General features: G+C 43.1%; 1 protein-coding gene across 1 annotated transcript; it reads right to left on the bottom strand.

Moving 5' to 3' along the window:
• Positions 1-20,163: 20,163 nt before the first annotated feature.
• LOC123492187 (protocadherin alpha-7-like) lies at positions 20,164-21,294 on the bottom strand. The gene has a single exon (XM_045224372.1). The coding sequence runs from the start codon at positions 21,192-21,194 to the stop codon at positions 20,244-20,246; it is 951 nt and encodes a 316-aa protein (XP_045080307.1). The 5' UTR covers positions 21,195-21,294; the 3' UTR covers positions 20,164-20,243.
• Positions 21,295-22,347: the final 1,053 nt, after the last annotated feature.

The raw sequence follows: 22,347 nt of genomic DNA, 5'->3' as shown, positions 1-22,347 counted from the left end.
CTATCACACGCATCACACTGTAAATAATTGTTGGAAAAATGACTTGTGTCATGCACAAAGTAGATGTCCTAACCGACTTGCCAAAACTATAGTTTGTTAACAATACATTTGTGGAGTGGTTGAAAAACAAGTTTTAATGACTCCAACCTAAGTGTATTTAGACTTCCGACTTCAACTGTATTTTTATGTGCATGTATTAGAGAGAGCAAAAGAAAGTGAGAAAGAGAGAAACAGGGAGGGAGGGAGGGAGGGAGGGCGAGAGAGAGAGCGAGAGAGCGAGAGAGCGAGAGAGCGAGAGAGCGAGAGCGAGCGAGAGAGAGAGAGAGAGAGCAAAGATTTGGGATGGAATGGGAGACCCATTTCCAGTCGTTATCTTCATTCTGTGTTGTATTTTGATAACTTGTGCAATGTTTTAGGGTTAATGTGTTATTTCTGCTTACAATCAATTGCTTTACACCATTACAGTGAGGGAAAAAAGTATTTGATCCCCTGCTGATTTTGTACGTTTGCCCACTGACAAAGAAATTATCCGCCTATAATTTTAATGGTATGTTTATTTGAACAGTGAGAGACAACAAAATCCAGAAAAACAAATGTAAAAAATGTTATAAATTGATTTACATTTTAATGAGGGAAATAAGTATTTGACCCCCTCTCAATCAGAATGATTTCTGGCTCCCAGGTTTCTTTTATACAGGTAACGAGCTAAGATTAGGAGCACACTCTTAAAGGGAGTACTCCTAATCTCAGCTTGTTACCTGTATAAAAGACACCTGCCCACAGAAGCAATCAATCAATCAGATTCCAAACTCTCCACCATGGCCAAGACCAAAGAGCTCTCCAATGATGTCAGGGACAATATTTTGAGACCTACACAAGGTTGGAATGGGCTACAACACCATCGCCAAGCCGCTTGGTGAGAAGGTGACAACAGTAAGAAACACAAAATAACTGTCAATCTCCCTCGGCCTGGGGCTCCATGCAAGATCTCACCTCGTGGAGTTGCAATGATCATGAGAACGGTGAGGAATCTCAAGGCAGCTGGGACCATAGTCACCAAGAAAACAATTGGTAACACACTACGCCATGAAGGACTGAAATCCTGCAGGGCCCGCAAGGTCCCCCTGCTCAAGAAAGCACACATACAGGCCCGTCTGAAGTTTGCCAATGAACATCTGAATGATTCAGAGGAGAACTGGGTGAAAGTGTTGTGGTCAGATGGGACCAAAATCGAGCTCTTTGGCATCAACTCAACTCGCTGTGTTTGGAGGAGGAGGAATGCTGCCTATGACCCCAAGAACACCATCCCCACTGTCAAACATGGAGGTGGAAACATTATGCTTTGGGGGTGTTTTTCTGCTAAGGGGACATGACAACTTCACCGCATCAAAGGGACGATGGACGGGGCCATGTATGGTCAAATCTTGGGTGAGAACCTCCTTCCCTCAGCCAGGGCATTGAAAATGGGTCGTGGATGGGTATTCCAGCATGACAATGACCCAAAACACACAGCCAAGGCAACAAAGGAGTGCCTCAATAAGAAGCACATTAAGGTCCTGGAGTGGCCTAGCCAGTCTCCAGACCTTAATCCCATAGGAAATCTGTGGAGGGAGCTGAAGGTTCGAGTTGCCAAACGTCAGCCTCAAAACCTTAATGACTTGGAGAAGATCTGCAAAGAGGAGTGGGACAAAATCCCTCCTGAGATGTGTACAAACCTGGTGGCCAACTACAAGAAACGTCTGACCTCTGTTATTACCAACAAGGGTTTTGCCACCAAGTACTAAGTCATGTTTTGCAAATACTTATTTCCCTCATTAAAATGCAAATCAATTTATAACATTTTTGACATGCGTTTTTCTGGATTTTTTTGTTGTTATTCCGTCTCTCACTGTTCAAATAAACCTACCATTAAAATTATAGACTGATCATGTCATTGTCAGTGGGCAAACGTACAAAATCAGCAGGGATCAAATACTTTTTTCCCTCACTGTATATGGCTCCTCTCCTGTCAATTAAGCTCATTTGAATTTTGACCAGAGAGCGACATAAAAATAAGTACAAGGGAGGACACAGGACAGTGAGCAGGGGACGAGGGGTCTGTCTAAGTGGATTAAAGGCTGATGGCTCCACCCACTCCACTCCCCTTCATGTTGACACAACATAATGATGACCTCTGAACCCCAGACAGTGGCGCATTCTCTTTGGCATCTGACCTCACACCCAATGCGGACGGGACACATGTTCAGACATGTCCTCCATCTCTCTCTGAGGATCCTTGTTTGACATCTGCTCCTGACCTCCTCGCTTATGTAAGTGTTCTGGATTTCAGCTGAGGTGCACTCATTTGAGAGAGCAGACAGACAGCCCCCACCACAGCACAGCAGAACAGCGCCCTCAGCAAGGGCAACTGCGGACACACAACCAGCTATAGGCTCAACAGCAACAGGGACCACCCTCTCTTTCTAGCACTCAAAACGGCATCTCCCTCTCTCTCTCTACTCCTCCCTTTATCAGACACCATCCCCCACTCATTCCAATTATTTATCCATCTCTCTCTCTCTCCCTCCTCTCTTGTTCTCAAGCTGCGACCGGAGACTGCTGCAGCCTCCAGCTGAAGCGTTTGTGTACAGAAACAGCATGACTAGATGTGACAGTGGGTGCCCTCTAGTGTCCATGAGTCACTGCAGTATTGTATGAGGTCCCAACATTGTGCACATTTCACAGTGCCTGCTGATTAGTGCCCTGTCCATCCCAACACCTCAATATGTCAGAGGAGCAAGTCAGGTCTATTCATTTCTAAGTCTGTGTTATGATATACTGTATCTACATCAAGCAGGTGACAATTGATATGAAGCTTAGACATCAACTACACCCTTACCCATGCTCCTATGGCTTGAGAGATTGGTTTGTCTTAGTACAAAACCTGAACAGTACAATACTAGCTTGTGGTGGACTTTATACAAGGAGATAAATCCTGGCATGCACAGAATATGTGGCAGCAGATGAATGTAACTGTTGAATTTCAGAATCTCCAAGGTCAATTAGAGTTATATGACATAGTAATAGAAACCTGGCTTGAGTCAGAGAATGACTGCTAATTTTTGTCTGTGTCTCTGTGCCAATGCATAACATTTCTACTATATATCCTGCTACACCCTGTTTCAGTCCTGGAGCCCTCAGCTATGAATGATAACCCCAACGCTCCTCCTTATGAACTCTGATCCAGTACCAGAGCTGTTGGAGCGGGCTGATGACCTCACTGCCCTCCTCTGTGCATTCTGGTGTAATCAGACGGCTTTGGGCGATGACTGATGACCTCACAGCTCCTCCTCATCAGCTCCAGCCAGTGTATCCTCTCTCTGCTCTGACACTGATCGAAATGGGTCAAGCATCTTCAGCCGCTCTCACACGCTCACACTGAAACTGTGACTAATCATATCACACTGAGCATGGGAAGCCATAACAATTCCTAGAGAAACACAATTGTTCCACAGAAGACGAGGCGCCTTAGCCTATTATGTGAATGAGTGAGAAATCCCTGACCTATATGTCTGCAGGTTATGTCATTTTATCAACAGTTACTGTTATGTCATGACTGAGAGACAGTGAGTGCACTGTGACCTCAATATTGTGAGTCAACAGTCACTATGATAGCACAGTACAAAATACATGTTCCTCTGTGATGTCATTGGCACACTAACTGATTTCCCTTTGTGATACTATTTTTATGGTAAAGAGAACATCACATCACACAGAAATTGGGGGAGATTACTGACACAAAACCATGTCAACCACTGATGGTTTCTAATGGATAAATCTCTTGGCTGAGTAAGACAGGTCAAATTGGAGCCTTCTACAGACGCTGCCAGATAAATCTCCCGTCCTCCCACCTTCCATCACCACCACTACACAGACAGAGGGCGCCAGTGAACAGCTTGCTCTGGCAGTCTCACACACAGCTCAGCTTAGCTTGGTCTGCCACCTGCAGCCCTCCGCAGAAACATACCAGCCAAGCCATTCAGAGACTGACTGTTAGAAACACTCGATTATGATAGCCTGGGCAGCGACAGCCATGCATAAGAAACAACATACTGTACATCTTAGAGAAGAAAATAACATGATTAGAAATACATCACATACTTGAAGAGATATCTAGGTATGCATCTGTATGTGTTCTCATCCATCCATCCTCCATCCTCCATCTATCTCTCTCTAGCTCTCGCCTTATCTCAATTTCTCTCTCCCTCTCCCTCTCTCTCTCATATGTGTGTGCAGCACAGGAGGTTGGTGGCACCTTAATTGGGGAAGACAGGCTTGTGGTAATGGCTGGCATTCCATTTGCTTTGTTCCACCAATTATTATGAGCCGTCCTCCCCTCAGCAGCCTCCACTGGTGTGCAGGTTGTCTGTGCTGATCTGTAGTGATGTTATGCTCTTGGTTTTGGTCCATGACCTTTGGATGTGATATGAGTAATAGATGTGGTGGACTAATGATGGTTGTATAACGACAGATAGATGGCTATGGATTACCATTTTAGATGTACCTTAAAATGAACATTTCAATTGGACAAACGACATTTTCTCCTACAGCACAGTATGAGATTATGTGGATGATATTTGTTTTAATGAAGTAGACTTTAATTGTGAATTTGAGAGCTTCACTCTTCATGACTATGTGGTTGTTAAAGACAGTGTGTGTCACACTGCTTAGGCCAGGTTTGTAAGAGGCATGCTGCTGCCTCCCCACTGGCCCTGCTGAATAACACATGACGAAATGAAGGACCAATAGAAGAGTGCCATGTCTGAATCATCTGTCCAACCAATACACAGGGAATGTATTTGTTTTGATTAGGGATCCCCATTAGCTGCTGCCAAGGCAGCAGCTACTCTTCCTGGGTTCCAAACATATTAAAGCCCTTACATAACATATAAAACAAAATATAAAACAGTACATCATATGACACGGAGAGGAAAGAGATGATGAAAAGTAAGAGAAAATAGGAAGAAGATAAGGTAGGGATGAGAAAAGAGAGAGAGAGACCTGCATGTGACGGTGTGTCGATTAATACGAATGTAAAATTATTCTTGAATTCCCTTGGGCGGTTGCAGCAGGCTTGCTTAAGTTACAAACAAAATAAGAAGATATGAAAGGACATCCTGTCGCTCCTATTCCCTATTCCATCCTCTCTCCTCTGTCTTTGCTGCACAGCAGGGAATTGTTAATCTCTCTTCCTGAGACAGCTCTACAGCACTACTAACTATAGACAGACAAAGTTTAGAAACTCAGTATTACTGGGAAGCTATCTGAACACTAGTGTTTGAATATGGCTTATAATGCAGTATGAGTAATTGGCCCTGTGGAGAACTAGAGAACCAGTATTCTGACTCCCAGAAATGTTATCTAACAAAAGCTCAGAGAGTGGACATTAACACCGTACCATACATTCTCAACTTCACCTAAGACGGGAGAAAAAGTACAACATTAAACATGAAACATCAACATACACAGCCACTTTATGAGATGTGTCATCTCAGTGTGACACACACTTCATCTGTAAGGCAAACAAGTGAAAAACTGTCCTTAATCAGAATCCTTATCCCAGCCGCCCAACATATAGGTGGGCTCTATGTAATCTTCTGCTCTCATGGATGAGGTGATTAACCAGGAGCACAATGAGACTCAATCCCCTCAACTGGTTCAGTCTGCCTCTAGAAGCACTTACAAAGAGTTAGAGGAAATACTGAAATCTTATTAAGGATTAGTGTAGCACACTTTTCATGAGAGCCTGCTGTAATATGGTGATACAAGACACTGTGAAATCTGTGAAAACCGCAGAGAGAAAAGAAAGAAAGAAATTGTGAGAGAGTGAGAGAGCACGTGAAAGAGAGAGAGAGAGAGAGAGAGAGAGAGAGAGAGAGAGAGAGAGAGAGAGAGAGAGAGAGAGAGAGAGAGAGAGAGAGAGAGAGAGAGAGAGAGAGAGAGAGAGAGAGAGAGAGAGAGAGAGAGAGAGAGAGAGAGAGAGAGAGAGAGAGAGAGAGAGAGAGAGAGAGAGAGAGAGAGAGAGGAGCAGGGCTCTAGCCCAGGCATGTCTCTCTGAAGTTGCAGTATCGCTCTCAGTGCAGCAGTGAGAGTGAATCCTCCTGCCTTCCACACATAATGCAGGTGGGATTGCTCCAGTGCTCCGGCCTTCAGCCCCTGGCACTTCTAATCCATGTATCTGCCTCTGCCAGACGGGCCAGGTGGAACCTCAGGCTTGACGCACATACAGCTGGACTCATCCGTGTCCTCTGTCAAGGACTCATGCATAACTGACCTGTGGGATGGCATTACAGAAACATGCTATCATTTCATATCCTCAGTGAGAACCAAAACACACAGTCAAACAGATGACTGACATTTCGACCTATACTATACCTCAGGGCCACGTTCAGTAGCCAAACGTTGTTGAATGTTGCAGATAGAAACATGATTCCTTGGTCTTTATGTCGGAGAGGCATGTTTGTTCTACATTACATATTTCTATCTGAATGTTGCAAAACATTGTGTCCTGCTGAACGCAAGGCAGTACTGATGCTGCTTTCCACACCAGTGGTGCTGAAATAGGCCTATACTATACCTCCGTACGGATGCTGCTTCCCACACCGGTGGTGCTGAAATAGGCCTATACTATACCTCCGTACGGATGCTGCTTTCCACACCGGTGGTGCTGAAATAGGCCTATACTATACCTCCGTACAGATGCTGCTTTCCACACCGGTGGTGCTGAAATAGGCCTATACTATACCTCCGTACGAATGCTGCTTTCCACACCGATTATGCTGAAATAGGCATGCAGTACTGATGCTGCTTTCCACTGTGGTGGTGCTGAAGCACTGATTCTGCTGTCTAGCTGGGTGGCACTGAAATAGTCCTATACTCTACTTCCGCAGGCTACTAACGCTACGTTTGATGAAGCAGCATTCGCTGTTGTGAAATTTGACTTCACTTCACAATTGAAGAAAATGTCACTGTCAATTAATCATCCAACAATAAAATGTTGATAAAACCGAAGCCATGAACAGTGAATGAATAAAACAGAGTAACAGACCCAGTACTTATTGTGAATAGTGAAAAAGGCTCACCTTTATCTGAACTCAATGACAAAAAAATACATTATGAAAAGCTGTCCTTACCTTCTCACTGTTTGGAAGAGTTTGCGTCCTTTGGAAAGTGTCACCTCCATTAATACTGATCACCTCACCATCAGCAGGTGGAAACGGTGTGGGGAAAACTACTATGTCACTCTTCAGTGTATCGGTGCTAAAACACACGTCATCCTGCTGAGTAGATTTGAAGTAAGACCAGCTACCGTCAGGGTGCGCGGTGGTCATTGGGGCGCTGTACCTGCTGAATGTGCCATCTGTCCTGTGGCATTTTACTGATGAGGCTCAGTATAAATATCACTAATACTGACACAATGGCAATGAGCAGATACAGATTTAAATCTGAGAAACTTTCCTCCTTTACAGGCAGTTGTCTGAAAGTTGTCTGCATGTCACCTGTACTTTCAACGACCACAACATCATTAGACACAGTGGCAGACAGGGAAGGTTCTCCATTATCAGATACCAGAATGACCAACAGGTGAGTTGTAACTCAAGTCATTGTCACTCTTAGTCCGTATTTCTCCATTGCTGGTTCCAATTCTGAAGAGATTGGTCCCCTTTGGTTCAGAGATGTGATAAGAAAGCAGCCCATTATAACCAGAGTCGGCATCTACAGCCCTGATCTTGGCCACAAAGTAGCCTGCTTCAGCAGAATAGGGAATGTTCTCAGAAATAACGGAGCCGTGGTCAGAATAAGGCGGGAGATTCACAGGACAGTTATCATTCTCATCCAGGATAAAAACGTTACCAGTGACATTGCTGCTTAGTGGAGGAACACCAGAGTCTGTGGCCTGAACTTGGAACTCAAACGTTTTAAACTCCTCATAGTTAAAAGACTGCAACCTGTAAAGTTCACCAGTTAAAGAGTTACTATTGACAAAATGAGAACCTGCAGCTCCCTTTGAGTTGTTATCCAAGACAGAATACGAAACCTGGGCATGTTCATTAGTGTGCGGACACAGTGCACATTAGCATTCCAACGGGTGCGTTTCCTTGACATACACATTAAGGGTACTGTCTGCAAAACGTTGTGAGTTATCATTAACATCAGAAATATAAACCGTGGTAACGCTTGCACTAGAAAGAGGAGGGGTTCCTTCATCTGTTGCTAAGATAGTAACATTGTATTGTGAGGCACTCTCTCTCTGTCTAATGCCCCGTTGAGAACAACAGAGTAGTGATTACGATAAGAAGTTTGAAGGTTAAAGGGTGATTCACCCATTAATCTACAGTTTACATTATTTCCTCCATCTTTATCTATGACAATAATTAGTGCGATAGCAGTGCCAGTCTTACCTCACTGCGTGTAACAATGATGTGACACTTATCTCTGGTATGTTGTCATTAACGTCAACTACTTCAACCAACACTTTACAATGAGCACCCATTGCTGATTGGCCTTTGTCCAGGGTCTCAGCCCTAATTTTATAAAAAGCAGTTTCTTCAAAATCGATCACTCCTTTAACGTTGATGTCACCGTCAAATATAAAATGTATCTAGATTGTTTTCCTGACAATGTCGGCTGAAAAGATACAAAATCTCCCCATTTGGACCCTCATCTAGATCAGTCGCATTCAGTATTAAAATCTTAGTTCCTGGAGCTGCGTTTTCATACACACGTACTTTGTAAAGTGGGCTGCTAAAAACAGGACTGTTGTCATTAATATCCAGCACATTAACTTCAATTACCAATGTCCCGGATCGAGCAGGCTTTCCCCCATCAGCGGCAGTCACTACTAGCTTGATAAGAGCCTGTTTCTCTCGGTCTAACGCTTTCTTTAACACTAACTCAGCAGACAAACTCTGCTCTCCACCGCTCTGTACTTCCAAAGAGAAGTATTGATTCGGACTGAGGTTGTAGGTTTTCACCCCGTTTGATCCAACATCGGGATCCAAAGCACTCATCAACGAGAACCTAGCACCTGAAGCACTGACTCAGATATATCAAAGACCTGTTCTTTCACATGAAAAGTGGGCGGATTATCATTGATGTCCATAACATTTATCTTCACTCGATGCAGGCTGAGGGGATGGTTAACAATGGCCTCTAGATGTAAAGAGCACGAGCGAGCATTTGGTCAACTCTCTCGCTCACAAACAAGATTCCCGTTTTCAGATTTTCATCGACGTTACTCTTCTTTGATGCAGAAACGATCTGAAACATCACGATTCCATATCTTGTACGTTCAGATTCAAATCCTTAGTCAAATTGCCAACAAATTACCTTGTTTTACCTCCTCTGAAATCAAATACACAATCTGTTCGGAGGACGCTTGCATGATGAAGCACAGGAGTAACGAGTACAAATAAATCCATGAGTGGAAGTAAGATGTAAAGTTAGCCATTGTCTCCTCAAGCAGGTAACAATGCAACACAGTGGTCCTTAAAATTCAAATAATTTATGACGCAACATATGGCTTCCCAGATGTTACAGAAAAAAAGGACCCTCGTTTCGTCCACGTCAGTGTTTCATTTCACGGAGGAGGCCTCTGTACTGGTCACATGAGACTTGAGATTATGTGCGAGGCGGAGTCCAAGGAGTGGAGGGGTTTTATACAGCATTCATGGTCTGTAGTGACACCATGTGGAATATTTTTCAAAGACAAAATAATGTGGCCCTACATCTCTGCCAATGGCGACCCGTCATTCAGGGCAGGTGGGGCAGAGCCTGTTTTGCATGTTATTCTGGCATTAATATGTATCACATTTCAGTTTGCAAATAATGATAATAAATAAATAAAATAATTTAGTTAATAAAGCCGCATACAAACTTGGTCTCTTTTTTGCTTTCTTGAGTAAGGCAGCTCCAAAATGCAGGTGTTTCAGCCTAACTTAGTGCTTTCTGTGGTGGTGGGAGAGCCAGCGGAAAATACGGAGCATAGGGGTTGGTAATGTTCTCTAGTTGTGCCGTGATTTGCTCAGTGTTCTGTCACTTATGGGGACACTACTTCACTGCAAAGTCTAAGGGTAGAGCTCGAAAATGCAAGTCCCTTGGGTGTGCCATAGAGTTACTGTCACGATCGTCGGATATAGAGGACCAAGGCGCAGCGTGGAAGGTGAACATACTTATTTATTAAATGATACACAAACAAAACAACAAATCGATACGTGACGTCCACAGGTGCAAAACACAAACCAACACGGAACAAGATCCCACAAACACTGTGGGAAAACCACCTGACTAAATATGGTTCCCAATCAGAGACAACCAGCAACAGCTGATACTCGTTGCCTCTGATTGAGAACCACTCTGGCCAACATAAATATACAAAAACTAGACTAGACACAACGAGCACAAAACATAAACTCTACACACCCTGGCTCAACTTAAAAGAGTCCCTAGAGCCAGGGCGTGACAGTACCCCCCCCTAAAGGCGCGGACTGCGACCGCGCCTAAACATCACCGAACAGGGGAGGGCTGGGTGGGCATTCCTCCTCGGAGGCGGTTCCGGCTCCGGGCTTGACCACCACCCTCTACTAACCCCCCCGTAGTGCCCCTGGTCTGGTCTAGCCCCACTGGCTGGAGCTGGACTGGACTTCGGTGGAGCGGATTGCTCAGGCTCCAGTGTGGAGCAGCTGACCGGTACCTGACCAGGCACCGGTGAAACGGGCACGGGCTGGCGATGCGCACCACAGGTTTGGTGCGGGGAGCAGGAACAGGCCGGACCAGGCTGGCGACGCGCACCATTGGCTTGGTGCGGGGAGCAGGAACAGGCCGGGCCGGGCTGGCGACGTGACCATAGGCTTGGTGCGAGGGGCAGGAACAGGCCGGGCCGGGCTGGCGACGCGCACCATAGGCTTGGCGCGATGGACAGGAACAGGCTGGACCGTACTGGGAACACACACCACTGGCCTTACACGGGGATCAGGAACGGGCCGGACCGGACTGGCAACACACTTCAGTACCTCTCGCCGTGCCTCTACATTTTCCTTCCCTCTATACACCAATGGCTCCCGTAACCCGGTGGCCTTCTCTCCTCGTCCACCAACTCACCCCTTATCTGCCTCCAGTGGCCCCGTCGTCCCTGCCATGTGCCCTCCCCTAAAAATGTATTGGGGGTGCCCCTCGCCTGTCCGACGACTGCCCGGTTGGCGCCGCTTCTCCTCTCCTGCCTGGGCACGCTGCTTGGTCCTGTATTGGTGGGATCTTCTGTCACGATCGTCGGATATAGAGGACCAAGGCGCAGCGTGGAAGGTGAACATACTTATTTATTAAATGATACACGAACAAAATAACAAATCGTTACGTGACGTCCACAGGTGCAAAACACAAACCAACACGGAACAAGATCCCACAAACACTGTGGGAAAACACCTGACTAAATATGGTTCCCAATCAGAGACAACCAGCAACAGCTGATACTCGTTGCCTCTGATTGAGAACCACTCTGGCCAACATAGATATATAAAAACTAGACTAGACACAACGAGCACAAAACATAAACTCTACACACCCTGGCTCAACTTAAAAGAGTCCCTAGAGCCAGAGCGTGACAGTTACATTAGAAGTGCCCATCCAAGAAGGCTCATCATTGGCCACAGATAAAATTATGTCAAATCACGTTATATCTACAGTAGCTTTGATTGGACTGATCACAACATCATACTTCCAAAATCTTAGCTAACAAGCTAGCAGTCATCATCATGAATCAAGTCGACAATCTACTGGCAAATCCTTTTCAATCCTTGTCATGGGAAGATAAATTATAGATAAAACATATTGGTGCTCATCGGCAATTGGACAAAAACATTACTCAACAAGTTGGAAATCGCAAATTCAACAATGAGTGGTTTGGAAGGAATTAGTGGCTAACTGCAAGCATTGCAAAGCAATCACTAGCCTGCTATTCAGTGGAGTGGGTGTGTGGTCCACGTTTGGGTTTAAGGGTCTATTTTCCAAGCTTAAAATGATAAACATTCAACAATGGCCATGCTGTCAATCCAGCATGATTTCTGCCGCGCTCAAAACAACTGGAAACTCAGAACTGGGAAATCTCAAACTTCAGTGAGTTCAAGACAACTGGGAACTGAAAAAAACATGCTCCGACTGGGAAAATACGTTTTGAACGGACATCCAACTCGGAATTGCAAGTCGGGATCTCGGGCCTCTTTCTAGAGCTCCATCCTGAAGATCACTGATGTCATCATGATTATACCTTGTTTTTTTCAGAGTTCCCCGTTGTCTTGAAAACACCATAAATCCAGAGAATGCCAGACTCTGATGACAAAGTTTGATGACAAAATTTGCCCACGAAGGACCTCCGCGACACCTTCCTGTTCAAGTGAGCACAGCACAACAAGGTGAGACCAAAGGTGTCTTGTATACTGCTGCATAAATGATGTAATATCCCAGGGAGATATTTGTACTGTAGCTAAGAAAGTAATACTAAGTGTATGTTGGGTAGTAAGCTGTTAGTAGCCCATGTGCCTCACCCTAATAATTTGGTCAATTTTCCCCTCATAACTTAGCCTACTGTTCTGACTTGGTGGTGCACATGTAGCCTATAGTCTGTTTTAGATAAATGTAATCATCAAGTATTGTAAGAGCTTTCATTGTCTGCTTATATGCCCCCTTTATTTATCCTACGGTTCTGACTTGGTGTACAGAGAGAATACTGTAAGAACAGCACATGTTCTGAATGATGTCGCTGTACATTTCAAAAGTGCTGAACAAATTGTTATATTGACTACATCCATCCTAGCTCACTCATTAATGTCTTAATCAAAATTACGGATTGAGGCTGAATTAACTGTTTCGCTGCCAGAAAAGGCTCTGCTGATAGCCAGGTGTAGCAGTGGTAAGATGTTGGGACTGCTGTTGGAACAGCTTTATGTAGGCCCTAACAGTTTGTGGGCACCGTTTTTCACCGTTATAGTGCAATGAATGTATTGTTTAGTGTTGTGGTGTGTTGTGTAGGGGCTTTGCTGGCATGCATCCCCCAATTATTTTTTTATTTTTTGCCCCACCAAGATGTACAGTGGGGAGAACAAGTATTTCATACACTGCCAATTTTTTACAGGTTTTCCTACTTACAAAGCATGTAGAGGTCTGTAATTTTTATCATAGGTACACTTCAACTGTGAGAGACGGAATCTAAAACAAAAATCCAGAAAATCACATTGTATGATTTTTAAGTAATTAATTTCCATTTATTGCATGACATAAGTATTTGATCACCTACCAACCAGTAAGAATTCCGGCTCTCACAGACCTGTTAGTTTTTCTTTAAGAAGCCCTCCTGTTCTCCACTCATTGCCTGTATTAACTGCACCTGTTTGAACTCGTTACCTGTATAAAAGACACCTGTCCACACACTCAATCAAACAGACTCAAACCTCTCCACAATGGCCAAGACCAGAGAGCTGTGTAAGGACATCAGGGATAAAATTGTAGACCTGCACAAAGCTGGGTTGGGCTACAGGACAATAGGCAAGCAGCTTGGTGAGAAGGCAACAACTGTTGGCCCCGAAACCTGAAGGATCTGGAGAAGGTCTGTATGGAGGAGTGGGCCAAAATCCCTGCTGCAGTGTGTGCAAACCTGGTCAAGACCTACAGGAAACGTATGATCTCTGTAATTGCAAACAAAGGTTTCTGTACCAAATATTAAAGTTCTGCTTTTCTGATGTATCAAATACTTATGTCATGCAATAAAATGCAAATTAATTACTTAAAAATCATACAATGTGATTTTCTGGATTTTTGTTTTAGATTCCGTCTCTCACAGTTGAAGTGTACCGATAAAAATTACAGACCTCTACATGCTTTGTAAGTAGGAAAACCTGCAAAATTGGCAGTGTATCAAATACTTGTTCTCCCCACTGTACATGCTAAAATCGCCACTGATCTCTGCTGTTTAACGACTGGTAGCCTAAACATAGTCTGACAAAATTAAATGCATTGTAAAATATATTTTTTAAGGATAAAGGAGAATGCTACAAGACCTATTTACGCAACTGAGAAGTGATAAGCGCATGCCGAACCGAGTCGCTGTCCGTGGTGCTGAATGGATGCTTGGATAACTCCTCTTAATGGCGTAATTTTTATCAACTACAATAATCCAAAAACGAATCTCCTAAAATTATAGATAATACAAAACGACTTACATAAATATAACTTCCTACTGGCAAGTCACATTTCGTTACCTAAAAGGCCAATATAGGCCTACCTTCGAGATAACTGAAGTTAGGCCTAAACAAGATTACCGAAATCCACAATAGAAACACACCAAAAACACCAGGTTACAATCACGGTTTTGAATATGGGGTCATTAAAGAAAACAATAGCTTACCTTGTCACTATTTGGAAGCGTGTGTGTTCTTTTAAAAGTGTCCGCTCCATTCATACTGAGTAAGACCAGCTCTCGTCAGGGTGTGTGGTGATCATTGGGGCGCTGTACCTGCTTTAACTGCCTTCTGACCTGTGGCATTTTACAGCTATTAAACTGATGAGGCTCAGTATAAATATCACTGCTACTGACACAATGGAGAGGAGCAGATACAGATTTAAATCTGATATACTCTCCTCCTTTACAGGCAGTTGCCTGAAAGTTGTCTGCATGTCACCTGTACTTTCAAAGACCACAACATCAATAGACACAGTCACAGACAAGGAAGGTTCTCCATTATCAGACACCAGAATGACCAACGGGTGAGTTTTTAAGTCATTGTCACTCATTCGTCTCTTAGTCCTTATTTCTCCATTGCTGGTTCCAATTTTGAAGAGATTGGTCCCCTTTGGTTCAGAGATATGATAAGAAAGGAGCCCATTATAACCAGAGTCGGCGTCTACAGCACTGATCTTGGCCACAATGTAGCCCGCTTCAGCAGAATATGGAATGTTCTCAGGATGAACAGAGCCGTGGTCAGAATAAGGCGGGAGATTCACAGGACAGTTGTCATTCTCATCCAGGATAAAAACTTTAACAGTGACATTGTTGCTTAGTGGAGGAACACCAGAGTCTGTGGCCTGAACGTGGAACTGGAATGTTTTTATCTCCTCGTAGTTAAATGACTGCAAGCTGTATATTTCTCCAGTGCGTAAGTAAATGTAGAGTTTTCATCGATATCAGGGTGATTCGCTGTCACGCTGCCAACAGGAACCCCACTGTACTATTCTCATAGATATACACGATCATTATGGGCTCTGGAAAGCTTGGCGCGTTGTCATTCACATCAGAAATGTGTACAGTAATAACACTAGCGCTGGAGAGAGGTGAGGTCCCTTCATTTGTGACTTTAATAGTTACATTATAAAGAGATGCACTCTCTCTGTCCAGAGGCCCGTCTACAACTAGAGTAATAGTTTTTATAAGATGACTGTAATTTAAGAGGAACATCTCCGATTACTTCGGACTTGATGAGTCAATTTTTTCAACCATCTTTGTCACGCACATTTATTGAAGCCACAACTGTTCCTTTCTTAGTATCCTCATGCAATGCGACAGGAGGTGACGTCACTATTATCTCTGGGGAATTGTCATTCATATCAAGTATTTCAATTATGACTTTGAGATAGGCACTCCTTCGTGGATTACCCTTCTCTTTTGCTTGTACACGGATTTCAAATGAAGGGTTTTCCTCGTGATCCAAACGCCCTTTTACTGTTAATTCACCAGTATGCTGGTTGAGTTTAAAGACATGTTGAGGGCCCATTTCTCCTTTCCCAGATAATGAGTATTCAATTTCACCGTTCATCCCCTCGTCTAAATCTGTTGCGTTTAAAGTTAGAATTATGTTCCAAATGCAACCTTTTCTGACACTTGCACTTGATAGAGAGGTTTGGAGAAAGTCGGAGTATTTACGTTCGCATCTATTACGTGAATTACTATCTGTTGAGTTCCGGATCGTGGAGGTATTCCTCCATCAACAGCAGTCAGTACAAGCTTTATCGCATCCTGTTTCTCTCGGTCTAAAGCTTTCTGTAGCACTAACTCAGCAGACACACTGCTCGCCACCGCTCTGTACATCCAGAGAGAAGAGTTCGTTTGGACTCAGTTTGTAGGTTTTTACAGAGTCACTTCCAACATCCGCATCACTGGTGAACGGTAAAGGAAATCTGTCCCCTGGAAAGGCGGATTCAGTCATATTGACAACGTGGATGCGCTCCGCAAATGATGTCGGGTTGTCATTTATGTCCACAATGTTAACTTCAATACGATGTATATAAATAGGATTATTCAATATCGCCTCAACATCAATAGGAGCCTTTTACTGAGTTTGGGCAGAGGGCTTCTCGGTCAATTCTCTCATTGACAAAAAGATTACCCGTCTTCACGTCGACATCAAAATACCTCCTTACAATCTGAATCTCTCTCGAAACCAGTTCTTTCAAATTTAGATTTAGGTATTTAGCTATATTTCCAACAAATGTGCCTTTATCCACCTCCTCTGAGACGGAATACACGAACTGTCTAGAACACAATCCCCATGAACAAAGCAGCAGAATATATCGTATCCTAACACGTCTTCTGTGGTCGCACAGGCCCATCGCTGTACAAGTAAGCGCTAATTACAACAATACTCAAAGGGGAAAAATGTGCATAGCCTAATGCAGGCTCTGCTAGTCCGTGCTAGTATAACCAAAGTGATCTCGGACAAAAAGACAAACTATAATTTCCCTCTCCTCCCAAAACAAAAAACTGGTTTCAACTCGATTCCCTTTTTGGTATTCACTAGAGAAGGAGTCCAGCATTAATCCTCCTAATAATAATTATCATGGTCAACAGCGACATCCTGTGTTTTCTGTATGTATAGGCTACAGCATAAATACTATTGACAAAACTAATCTGTTATGTGTCAATTACACCACCGTCACTGTTAACAAACCAATTGTGGCCAAAATCAACCTTTTAAAGAGTACTATTTCAAATAAAAGGATACAACTATAACAAGAACGCATCTTCGAACTATAAAAAAGCTGGGTTGGTCATGCGTAATACGCATGAGTATCCAAAACGATTAAGAGTTCTGCGACATTGCAAACACGACCAAATACATCATGTAGAGTGAGAGACTTGCTAGCACATGTCAATATGGAACAAAGGGCTTTCGAAACTACCCCTGGCACTAGAGACTGCGGATAACTATTTAGCATAAATTAAGCGCAGGCATGTGCATGTCTATACTGGTTGTTACTTCTACAATAAACAACCAAAAAAACTATAATATTTTGACAGGTTCAAAAATAATACGAAACAACCGTGCTGCAGAAAACATGTTAGTATGAACGAGTCTGACACAAACCAATGCAAGTAGTCGTATGTCGCTGTCCATAGAGCTGAATTGAAACGCTAAACACCACAGCATTCAAAGCTGGATTTGACCTAACCTAAACATACCCACACAAGTTGTACTCTCTCGTCAAGTTAGAAGGGATTCAAATTAAGAAGAATGTGTAGAATATACACGCAAGATGATAACAATTTGTCAGTAAAAAAAATACATCTAAACTCAATGACAAAAAATATTTATTATGAAAAGTTGTCCTTACCTTCTCACTGTTTGGCAGAGTTTGAGTCCTTTGAACAGTATCTCCTCCATTAATACTGTCCACATCGGCCCACATCCGCATCCTCAGCCACTGGCAGAAGAAATCGCTCTCCCGCAGCAGCGTTTTCGTAAACATTTAATGCCAGTGAATTTACCAAGAAATTAGGTTCATTATCATTTATATCCAGTGTCTCTATTTCAACACGAAAAATGTTTAGAGGATTGTGCGCAATGGCCTGCACATTTAAAGAACACTTCTGATTGGTCTCACAAAGCTCCTCCCGGTCGATTCTCTCATTCACAAATAGGACGCCAGTTTTTAGGTTCACAACAAAATACAATCTGAAGCATATGGGACTCAAGTTCCTGAAAATTGAGATTGAGGTCCTTGGCTATATTCCCAACAACGGTTCACTTGTTCACCTCCTCTGAGACAGAATAGACGATCTGACCGGAAGATAAATGCCATAAACAAAGAAGCAGCAGAATCCGAATCCAACAATATCCACAATGTACTGACCGTCTGATTATTCTGTGAGTTGTTTACAGTAGATTCGTAATATTGCTAAGATCGCGTTTTACAAGACAAATCTCTAGTATTCCACGGTTGTTTCTACATACAGGCCTATCTAAAGTGCATCCCCTGACTCTACCTTCAGCAGTGGGAGTTAGGGGAGGAAGGAGCCCCACATAGCAGTCAGCTGAATATAATCACGGTCTACAGCGACACCAAGAGCTCTTACATTCTATGGTGTACACATACATTTTTGTCTTTACCAGTTGTTGCTTCTACAATAAACAACCGAACTACTATATTTCGACAGGTTCGTATATTTATATAATAGAGGAGAATATTAATAACATTGCATCAATTTAATCGAGAAAACATGTGAGCAGGAATGAGACTGACACTAATCAAAGCAGCCGTATGTCGCTGTCCATGATGCTGAATAGTGACGCTTTATACAGTACCTCATTGATTGATTTTGAGCTTCTTTTTACCTAACCAAAACTGCACCAATACAATTTGAACAGTTTCAGTAAGTAATATAGGATTTAATTCGTGCAATATTTTTTATTTATTTACATATTTAAGAAAATATATACAAAGTGCAAGCAAGATAATAATAATCTTTCAGTGGAAAAAAACGACACAACGCAATAAAAAAAAAAAATGTAATAGTTGCCCTTACCTTCTCTGTGTTAGGGAGAGTTCGTGTCCTTTGGAAAGTGTCCCCTCCATCAATACTGATCAGCTCGCCATCAGCAGGTGGAAACGGTGTGGGGAAAACTACTACGTCACTCTTCAGTGTATCGGAGCTAAAACCCACCTCATACTGCTGAGTAGATTTGGAGTAAGACCAGCTCCCGTCAGGGTGTGTGGTGATCATTGGGGCGCTGTACCTGCTGAATCTGCCGTCTGTCCTGTGGCATTTTACAGCTATTAAACTGATGAGGCTCAGTATAAATATCACTGATATTGACACAATGGCAATGAGCAGATACAGATTTAAATCTGAGAAACTTTCCTCCTTTACAGGCAGTTGCCTGAAAGTTGTCTGCATGTCACCTGTACTTTCAAAGACCACAACATCAATAGACACAGTAACAGACAGGGACGGTTCTCCATTATCAGACACCAAAATGACCAACAGGTGAGTTTTTAAGTCATTGTCACTCATTCGTCTCTTAGTCCTTATTTCTCCATTGCTGGTTCCAATTCTGAAGAGATTGGTCCCCTTTGGTTCAGAGATATGATAAGAAAGCAGCCCATTATAACCAGAGTCGGCGTCTACAGCCCTGATCTTGGCCACAAAGTAGCCCGCTTCAGCAGAATAGGGAATGTTCTCAGAATGAACAGAGCCGTGGTCAGAATAAGGCGGGAGAAGCACAGGACTGTTGTCATTGTCATCCAGGATAAAAACGTTGACAGTGACGTTGCTGTTTAGTGGAGGAACACCGAAGTCTGTGGCCTGAACTTGAAATTGGAACTTTTTTACTTCTTCAAAGTTAAAAGACTGCATGCTATAAATCTCACCAGTTAAAGAGTTAATGTTTATCATCATAGACAAAGGGATGTTGTTGCTAGTTTCCAGCATCGAATACGCAACTTGAGCATTCTCATTGACATCGGGATCACTTGCAGTCAAGCTTAAAATTAAAACTCCCACGGCACTATTCTCCTTTACAAAAACGTTTATTATGGGTTCTGAAAAGCGAGGTGGGTTGTCATTCACATCAGAAACCTGAACTGTAATAACAGTGGTATTGAAGAGAGGTGGGGTGCCCTCATCTTTAGCACTGACCGTGACATTATACTGCGAAGTTCTCTCTCTGTCTAGAGGTCCGTCCACTACAACAGAATAATAGTTATTATAAGTAGAGAGCAGTTTAAAAGGAACGTCTCCCACTATGGCACACATAACACGTCCATTTTTACCTCCATCTTTATCTATTGCATTTATGGACGCGACAACGGTGCCAATTAGAGAGTCCTCTTTTACTGCGCCCATGTGTGATGTTACAGCTATCTCTGGAGCATTGTCATTCACGTCAAGCACTTCAACTAAGACTTTACACTGCTTGCTACGAGGAGGGAGACCCCTGTCCTTAGCCTGTACACGAATCTGCGGTACTTTCCTCATAGTCTATTTTGCCTTTAGAGATGACAACTCCCGACTGTGGATCAATGGAGAACATTTCTGTATTTTCTGAATCTTCGTTTGTCGTTAAAGAATAAACTATATCTCCGTTTACACCCTCATCAAAATCAGTCGCATTTAGAGTAAGAATTGTTGCTCCACTTGGGACATTCTCAGGAACTTGAACTTTGTAGAGTTGTTCGCTGAAAAATGGGGAATTATCGTTTACATCAATAACGTTGACAATAATCTGTAGTGTCCCGGAAATAGGAGGTTTTCCTCCATCAACAGCAGTCATTATCAACTTAATCACAGCCTGTTTCTCTCGGTCTAAAGGTTTCTGTAACACTAGCTCAGCAAACATCTGCTCGCCACCGCTCTGTACATCCAGGGAGAAGTGTTCATTTGGACTCAGCTTGTAGGTTTTCACAGAGTTACTGCCGACATCCATGTCCTGAGCTTTAGGCAAAGAAAATCTCTCTCCTGGAGAGGCATATTCAGTAATATTGAAGATATGAATTGAGTTTCGGAATGAAGGTGCATTGTCGTTTATGTCTAAAATGTTAACCTCAATGTGATGGAGATTAGTTGGATTTTTCAAAATTGCTTCAACATTTACAAAACATTTGACTGAATTCTGACACAGCATCTCCCTGTCGATTCTTTCATTGACAAACAGAAGCCCAGACTCCCGGTTTATGTCAAAATACCTCTTATTCGATCCTGTTACAATCTCAAATCCTCTTGATTCCAGATCTTGCACATTTAGATTGAGGTCTTTGGCGATATTTCCAACAGCTGTGCCTTTATCCACCTCCTCTGACACCGAGGAGATGGTCTGTCCGGAACACAATCCCCATGAATAAAGAAGCACAAAACACTGTATCCAAACACGTGTCCTACGGTCACACAAACCCATCGCTGCTCAGCTCCTTGACACCGTAATCCAGAGTAATCCAAAATTGATCAGATTGAAAACTAGGTAGGAGTAGAACTAAAAATTCACGACATTCCACCCAGACGACTTATCTGTACCTCAAAGTATTTAAATGTGTTCTTCAACAAAGGCTCCACTGCTATGCTAGCCTACATATAGACACCCTGTAGCTAAGGACAGGAGGAGCCCAGGATTTCAGTCAGGTGCATTTCTATCATGGTCAACAGCGACTCCCAGCGTTGAAACATGAAAACAGTCAGCCCTTTTCTGAAGAGAAAGGGTCATAATATACTGTTAAACCAAATGTCTTTGGAATTTACGCTAACATACTTTTACAGTAATTTACAGGTAACGGCTGCCAGTAAGTTACCTTAAAAACAACAGGATTATTTGTTTGTTTGTTTGTTTGTTTTTACAGCGTAGTCAATAGTTCCTGGTAGCCACTCTAGCACAGGTGGGATTGCAAATGTTCATATGTGCCTACTCTCAAACCAGTGCAAAACAATCCTCTTTCCAAACCTGGATCTTTGGTTGGATCTTTTGCCTATCAATTAGCAGCAAAGATAAAAACATAACAACAATGCCTTACAGGCACATGTAAGTAACTGTTTCAAAACACTATTAGTAGAATGATATAGAATATGCTAATATAGTGTTGGGAAGCATCTGTGTCCCCACCATTAATGCTGATCAGCTCAGCATCAGCAGGTGGAAATGGCGTGGGGAAATCTACTCACTCACTCTTCAGTCTGTCAGAGCTAAACACACGTCATACTGCTGGGTAGATTTGGAGTAAGACCAGCTCCCGTCAGGGTGTGTGGTGTTCATTGCTGGTTCCAATTTTTCCGCTTCAGCAGAATAGGGAATGTTCTCAGAATGAACGGAGCCGTGGTCAGAATAAGGCGGGAGATTCACAGGACTGTTGTCATTCTCATCCACAATAAAAACGTTGACAGTGACCTTGCTGCTTAGTGGAGGAACACCAGGGTATGTGGCCTGAATTTGGAACTGGAACTGTTTCACTTCTTCATAGTTCACTGACTGCATGCTGTACATTTTACCTGTGGCAGAATTCACATTGACAGGTGTCTGCAAAGCTGTAGGCCTATTTATGGGCTCTAGTAAATAATATTTG

Source organism: Coregonus clupeaformis, chromosome 13, assembly GCF_020615455.1.
Source record: "Coregonus clupeaformis isolate EN_2021a chromosome 13, ASM2061545v1, whole genome shotgun sequence".
NCBI lineage: Eukaryota > Metazoa > Chordata > Actinopteri > Salmoniformes > Salmonidae > Coregonus > Coregonus clupeaformis.
This window is presented reverse-complemented; position numbering and strand designations above follow the sequence as displayed.

Excerpts from the sequence above, each read along its gene's own strand:
- LOC123492187 (XM_045224372.1), bottom strand. The coding sequence starts at position 21,194 with ATGGGTTTGTGTGACCGTAGGACACGTGTTTGGATACAGTGTTTTGTG.